The sequence below is a fragment of the Cebus imitator genome, unplaced genomic scaffold (genome assembly GCF_001604975.1).
Source record: "Cebus imitator isolate Cc_AM_T3 unplaced genomic scaffold, Cebus_imitator-1.0 Scaffold198, whole genome shotgun sequence".
In the NCBI taxonomy this organism is placed as follows: Eukaryota; Metazoa; Chordata; class Mammalia; order Primates; family Cebidae; genus Cebus; species Cebus imitator.
The window spans coordinates 3,889,951-3,897,557 of NW_016107513.1; the positions used below are offsets into that span (position 1 = coordinate 3,889,951).

The 7,607-nt window shown below is 44.9% G+C and overlaps 1 protein-coding gene and 1 pseudogene across 2 annotated transcripts in view; one reads left to right on the forward strand and one right to left on the reverse strand.

The window, feature by feature from the left end:
* PTPN14 (protein tyrosine phosphatase non-receptor type 14) overlaps positions 1-7,607 on the reverse strand; it is a 47,083-nt gene that overhangs the window by 23,582 nt on the left and 15,894 nt on the right. Inside the window, exons 7-8 of the mRNA XM_017547536.2 lie at positions 6,940-7,018; positions 3,501-4,978 (exon numbers count right to left, since the gene is read on the reverse strand). Coding sequence (XP_017403025.1) covers positions 3,501-4,978; positions 6,940-7,018 — 1,557 coding nt within the window. The remainder of the gene's footprint in view (positions 1-3,500; positions 4,979-6,939; positions 7,019-7,607) is intronic.
* LOC108317214 lies at positions 1,093-2,436 on the forward strand (annotated as a pseudogene). The gene has a single exon (XR_001830648.2). The product of XR_001830648.2 is annotated as an ankyrin repeat domain-containing protein 49-like (transcript).

Below are 7,607 nucleotides of genomic sequence, written 5' to 3' on the forward strand. Positions count from 1 at the left end.
GATTGTTCTTTTCAGGTTGAATCCTAATGATGGGCTAGGAAGACCTGGAAATGAAGGTAGTCTAATGGACCATCAAAGCAAATTTTAAGTTACAGCTGTTCTGGAGTTCCTAAAATTTGGCTTGGCTACCTTATAGTGCAACAGTGGTGAACGAAGCGAAGTCAATCTGGCTTTGATTATTTCTAATTAATTGGTTTTTTATTAAGAGAGTGAAAATGTTCATGGGAAGCAGCAATGGAGATTTTTTAAAGTAGCAATAATCCAAACATTTTCTCATTAGTAAGAGCAAATGCACTTCATTGTTCTGCATGCACCCGCATAGTCCTGTTCTGACAACACAACTGTCTCCCTAGACTGTACAATTTTTTTTTTTTTTTTTTTGAGACAGAGTTTCACTCATGTTACCCAGGCTGGAGTGCAATGGCGCGATCTCGGCTCACCGCAACCTCCGCCTCCTGGGTTCAGGCAATTCTCCTGCCTCAGCCTCCTGAGTAGCTGGGATTACAGGCACGTGCCACCATGCCCAGCTGAATTTTTGTATTTTTAGTAGAGACGGGGTTTCACCATGTTGACCAGGATGGTCTCGATCTCTTGACCTTGTGATCCACCCGCCTCGGCCTCCCAAAGTGCTGGGATTACAGGCTTGAGCCACCGCGCCCAGCCTCTGTACAATTTTTTTTAAGCGACGAGGTCTAGTTCTGCCCTCCATGGCACAATCACAACTCACCGAAGCCTTGAATTCCTAGGCTCAAGTGATCCTCCCACCTCAGCCTCCTGATTAGCTAGGATTAGAGGCTCCTGCCATCATGCCTGGCTGGGTCTTTTGTTTTTTGTAGAGATGAGATATCATTATATTGCCCAGGCTGGTTTCATAATCCTGGCTTCAAGTGATCTTCCTACCTCAGCCTCCCAAGTAGCTGGGACTAGAGGTGTTCACCACTATACCTGGCTCTGTACATATTCTGAAGAAGAGCTATTCACGTCTAACACTAGAATGGATCTTCAAATGGTAATATGGATGTATATATACATATGTATGTGTTTATTTACATACACGTGTGAATTTTTGATAGAGTTAAGTTTGTTGGTGGCAATTTTCCCTTCTGTTAGATCTTGATGAATAAAGCAGTCATAATTCATTTCTAGAAAGACTGTTTATACGCTGGCATTCAAAATGCTTTTTATTTAGAATAGTAGTAAAAATGGAAAAAGAAAAAGGAAATAATGATGGAATACCAGACCAAGAGAATTCCTTGGACTTTTCTGAACACTTTAACCAACTTGAATTGTTGGAAACACGTGGACACCTTATTCCTACCAGTACTCAAAGCCTTTGGGCAGGCAATTCTCATGCAGACGAGGAGCAAGATGAAAAAAAGGAAGAGTGGTATGAACTGCAAGACAAAAAATGCAAAAAGACCCAGCAAATTGCTTCTTTGGGCTGCTGAAAAAAATCAGCTTATTACAGTGCGGAGACTACTTTCTGAAAAGGCCACTCAGGTGAACACCAGGGATGAATACGAGTGTACCATTCTTCATCACACAGCCTACAGTGGACGCTTAGATATTAGCCGAGAGCTCATTGCACAGGGGGCAGATGTTCATGCAGTGACTGTGGATGGCTGGACGCCCCTGCACAGTGCTTTTAAGTGGAATAATACCAGAGTGGCTTCTTTCTGACTGCAGTATGATGCAGATGTCAATGCCCGAACAAAAGTCCTCCTGACCCCCTTGCATCTTGCTACTGGGAACAGAGACAGCAAGGATACCCTAGAACTCCTCCTGATGAAGTGTTATATCAAACCAGGGCTGAAAAACAACTTGGAAGAAAGTGCATTTGATATTGCCAGGAGGACAAGTATCTATCACTACCTCTTTGAAATTGTGGAAAGCTGTACAAATTCTTCACCTCAGTCTTAATAGTTCTAGTAATTTTCTTAAGTTTCTAAGCACCAGTGCCTCCTTTGTGTGAGATGTAAAGAATTCCCATAATCAAAGTTGACGTCAAACATCTTACTACAAAAATTCAGGGGTACTGGTTATAACTTCTTCCAAGTGAACTGCCTGACTTTGACGTCAAAATGTATTTGAAAGTTGTCTGCATATATCTTTAGTGATTTCTGTGGAGTTTGTGATTTTTATCAGAAATAATTTCAATGTGTGTATACTTAAAAACTTGACATGGGTTGTACAGAAACTGATATTTTTGATGCTGATCCAAGAGAAATGTATTTTTAAATATCCCATATCCTGGATCTTTGTTGAGTACTTAGTATATTGACATATTTTTATAAGGTGAGGTAACTCAGAACTTAATTTGAGTCTTAAATATTCTGATACAATTCACCCATTTTCTCTACCTTACCATAGCCAGTTGCTTTCATTTTAAAACAGAGCAAGTAACATATTAGTGACTTGAATCTTCATAAGTTAAAGAAAAAAAAAACACAAAAAACCTAGATCTTTTACAACGCAGACCATTTTTCAGGAAAGCAGTTAGCTGGGTGTTTGATTCATGAATATTGTATACTGCCTCCCCTACCATAATTTACACAGTCCCGTGGATATTCCTAGGTCACCCTGGTCACATGATCTTTATGCTAATGGAGAATCACCATGACCTCGCAGACATGCACACAACTATACCTTTGCCCAAGAGAGCATAACATATCTGCCATCCAACTGGTTTTACCTGCCTAATCCTACTGATTTGGGCACTGCTCATACAGTCTCTTGAGTTCACAGGAAACGTTGATTTTCTAAGGTCCTCATTTTTATAAACTACAAAGCCGAAGTGACAGAGGAAAAGGAATTCTGAGAGTAAGGGAATGATTATTATATTGAGGCTAAAACCACAAAGTGCCTCAGGCTTTAAAAAAAGAAACACTCTGGATAATGACAAAAAGCCTAAGTAAAAATATTTGAGAAACATAAAGTACAAGTTTTAAACAGACAAAGAATAAGTTCAATGGAAAATTATATATCCAATTACTATAATTTTCTTGAATCTGTATGAAACATCTATTGAAAGAAAATCTGAATATAAAGCTAGACATATTACAGTCCAGATAATACTGGTGAGCTGTCTTGACTTACAGATCTATACAGAAGGCAGTATGGGGATGTTGCTTTTTAATAACTAACTGGGGGTGGAGGACAGCTTTCCTTCAAGAAAACAAAACACTGAAAGACATAGAAAGGTGAGCTTCCATAATAGCAGCTCACACAATTGAAGTCTGAGCCTTGAATAAACAGCAAAATGCTGGCTGAGGCACTGGCCATAACAACGTACCAAGTACATCTTGTTAGAAGCCACAAATAAGATAGGAAGACTCATCTGAAAGGGCAAAACCCCAATGTTTTGTGTGATAAAGTACTACCTGATTAAATGCTCAATGATTCCTTAAAAACCGACTGCATTCCCCGCATAAGCCTTGCCCCGTGCTCAGTGCCTGAAGCCTGTGCTTTCTGGAAAATGCCCGGGAGAGGAGGACACTCACCCTGATCATCATCTCTCTCTCTATAATGCTGTCCTCCAGGGAGAACATTTCAGACACGGGTCTCTCCTTCACGGGCTCTTTTTTGACCCGCTCCTTCACGCTCGTCAGGTCGGGTTCAGAGATGGATGGACCGAGAGAGGCCCCGTTGACAGCCGACGGGTCGGCCCGGGACACGCTGATGGCCTTGGCCGGCCCGTGCCTCAGCACCCTGGCTCTGGCCATGGCGGGAGGAAGGCCGGCTTGGTCCTGCCTCAGCGCCCCATTGCTCACACTCTTCCTCGGGCCGGGGTACTCAGGCGGGGGCTTGTTGGGGATGCGGGCCAGGGCCGCCTGCAGCTGGGCGCTGTACTCTATCTTCTCCCGGAGCACGGGGATCTGGGGCACCGATTCTGGAGCCTCCTCCTCCTCCTCCTCGCTCTCGCTGCTGTGGATCAGCATGGTGGCATCAGAGAAGGTCTTCTTGTGGTGATACTGAGGGAGCTGGGGGACCTCGTGGCTGCCCGGCCCCTCCTCGGGGGGCCCCTGCTCCCGGAGCGTGTTGCGGCGCGCCATGGGGAGGTGGAGCGACTTGAGCGTCATGGCCTCCATGCCCCGCACCATGCTGTTCATCACCTCCAGGCTGTGGCGCTTGTTCGCCGGGCCGTGGTGCTTGGTGGCCGTGAGGGGCTCGCTCACCTCCTGGAGAGACTGATGCACCACTGGAGAGCTGTCCTCTTGGAACGTCTTCACCGAGAGCTGCACCTTGCGGGTCACCAGGTCCGGGCTGCTGCCGCTGACATACTTATGGCGGTGGCTGGCCAGGTCTGGAGTGCTGGTGGCAGGGCGTGGCCGTGGGTAGGGGGGCGGCGGCCTGAAGAGGTAGTTCTTGAGCATGTGGGCGGTGCTGTAGTTATGGGTGCCCTGCAGCTGCATGTTGGCCAGCTCCGGGGTGCTCACCGTGTGCAAGATGGCGCTTGCCCCCGGCTTGCTCGGCACCACGTGATTCTTTGGGTTCATCTGGTCGGATGGACTGAACAGTTTGTTGCTGTAGCCCCCCTGTGGCACATAAGGTACAGTGTAGGGGTGTCTCTCCCGCATCTCGGGTTGGCTGTACACCAGATCCTCTGGCTGGTTGTAGGCATGGGTGTTGATGATGTTGAGGTTTCTCAGAGACTGGCTCTGGCTGTCTGTATGCAGGATCCCCCTCTTCATCTGCCGCATGACTGTCTCATAATCGGGGGTCGGCCTGTAGGAGGGCACGATGATGGCGCTGTGCCGGTGGCTCGGGATGTAGTCGGCCCGCATGATGTCACTCCCAGGGATACTGAGGTTGGAGGACACGGGGGAGGCCTGGATGAAACTTTGCGAGCAGTTGAGGGAGTTGACGCTGTGAACGCTACACACGCTGCCATTGGTGACGGTGCCATTTAAATAATTTAAGTCCAGGCTGTTGTGAGAGTTGCAATACAGGGCTTCTTCATTCCCATGAAAAATGCTGTCTACAAGAAGTCAAGCAAAGGCACGTGAACCTCCACGCCATTCTGCCGCAACAATGTACATCCTATACTCATGAGGTAACTTTTAATTTAAATAAGTCATAAAAAATGAAATCCCATGGTCTCCACCAACATACTCTACAGAATAAAAAATACTATCTTGGATGAAATGCCAACATACAGAAAGAACACCTTAAAGCATACTGAAAGGAAAAAGCAAACCTAATCAAAGAAGGCATGCACACATTTGGAGTAAGTGTCACTTGGGGAAGTTCTCAGTTTTGTCATGAGCTTTGAAATCAGGCACCAACAATGGCCCTCCAACTGGGGAGACCTGTCCTCTTGTGCAGGGCTCAGCAACAGGACTCTGAATATTTAGACCAGGAAGTCAAGAACTTTAATAGGGCAATAGATTTCAGTTACTAAGGACTTAGAACTGCTCTTCCTGATGGCAATGGAAAAGGCCCCTTCACTCAGGGGACTGCTGGGCATTCTAAAGACACAAATCAAATGATGTAGCCAGGGTGTCAGCACAGCTAGTTGGTCCTGAGCAGCAACAGAGGGCACAATTAGAATCAAGAGTTCTTTTTGGCAATTCCTAAAATCCCCTCTAGATCTATTTCATCACTTAGGTCAATTCAAGTAAAAATTATAGTTTAAAGAGGTACCTAAAGAGATAAAAAGCAGATTTCTAAAATCAGGTCCATTCTAGGTGTCTGGTGTTCTCTTACACACACACACGCCCCCAGGAAGGCAATCTCTTGCCTTTCTGTAGCCAAGATATATTCATTTTCACACTACAGATTTAAGCATGAGCAAAACAGAGAAAGGTAAACTCAGAGAAGGTGAAAAACAGAAAAGGTGACTGAAAATAGTCAACTGAAGAGGAGGTGCATGGACAGAGATCTGATCAGATGAGACAGGCAGGACAAACAAGGGGACACAGAGACAAATGTGCTGCAATTTAGCCACCTCCCATGGGATTTGTCCCATAGAAATGTGGTAAATTTGCTAGTCTCCTTGTAAAAAGTACTATTTTATTAAATTAAACAGTCTCGATTGTCTTGGTTTTCATGCTCACACTTTCATACAGCAGAGGATTCAAAATGGCCAGGAGTTGATAACATAGAATGAATTAACCATTTACTATATTTCCAACATCCAAGGTTTTCTACCATCTCCTTTTTTTCAAATGCAGTTAGCATAATGATTATGTTACCAATTTTCATATCTAAGTTCCATCATTAATCTCTCTGTACCCCAATATGTCTATCTGGAAAACAGAAATAATAATAGTACCTATAGGTTTATTTGAAGGATCACATGAAACAATATATACCAAGTACTTAGAGCAGTACCATAATTACTCCATGAATGTTAGTTGTTACCATAAAGTCATTACTAGTAGAAGAAGCTTTTTCACACATTTTGCATGGGAGAAATTTTGGGAGAAAGAGAGGAATAAAACAGATTTACTTTAGTCTGAAAAGAAAAAAGCAAGTGTACCAAGAAAGGGGCTGGAGAACGAGGTGTGAAAAACAGCTAAGAGAAAAGGCTGACTTTGTGTATTTCTTCCAATTATTCTGCATGCCCGTGTTCTGTCACCATGAAAAGCAGAATGACTGCCGGGAGCTTTCTGATACTGGCAATGAAGGTGAAGTGCATTCACTTGAGCTGAGCTATCACACTCTCTTCTCTAAGCTCACTTAGGAAAGGGAGAAGAAAGAACTTGCTTGCTGCCTTGACCCCGACTCCCAGAGCAGCCAATACTGGGGAAGGTTTTTGATCAGAGGTAACTGATAGTTTAAGCCTTCTGCAAATTGAAGCCGTTAGATACTATCATTCAGACAATGACAAAGTTAAAAAGAAAGCATCCCTGTCTTCTTTTTTTTAAAAGTCTTCTTTACTGCTTACTGGTATTCAACTTTTTGTCTTAAGAAGGGAGAATGGCAAGCCAGTGTTACCTTGCGAGGTGTGCGTTTCCGAGTAGTGCTCACCACACTGCACGTGAACGGGAGGCAGGATGTACGGCTGCTGCCTGGGCTGAAACAGAGAACACAGAGGAGGTGGGGAGGCCTGGCCAGACCCGGCCAACAACTCACACGCCCGGCCCGGGCACACAGCAGTCCCGCCATGTCGTCAGGGAGGCTCATGGCAGCCGCTGTCCCTGTCACCCCTTTGACCCAGCCTTCTTCTACCCATCTACACTCTCATCTCATCACTAAGTTTGCGACTAGAGAAACGGTAAGGGAGAAATGAAGTTGGTTCAAGATCAGAAAGAGAAAGAAGTTACCATCAAAGATGGAATGTAACAATTTAGTATCTATGTTCTAATACACTTGCCAGGTTCTCTGTGCCTTTTTTCACAAGAAACTTAGAAAAGGTAAATTATTCAAGGTGGGAGGATTGACTGAGCTCGGGAGTTCAAGAACAACCTGGGCAATGTGGTGAAACCCCATCTCTACTAAAATACAAAAAACTTAGCCAGGCGTGGTGGTATGCACCTGTTGTCCCAGCTACTTGGGAGGTTGAGGTGTGAGAGTCATTGAGCCCAGGAGGCAGAGGTTGCAGTGAGCCAATATCACGCCACTGCACTCCAGCCTGGGAGACAGAGAGAAACTGTCTCCAAAAA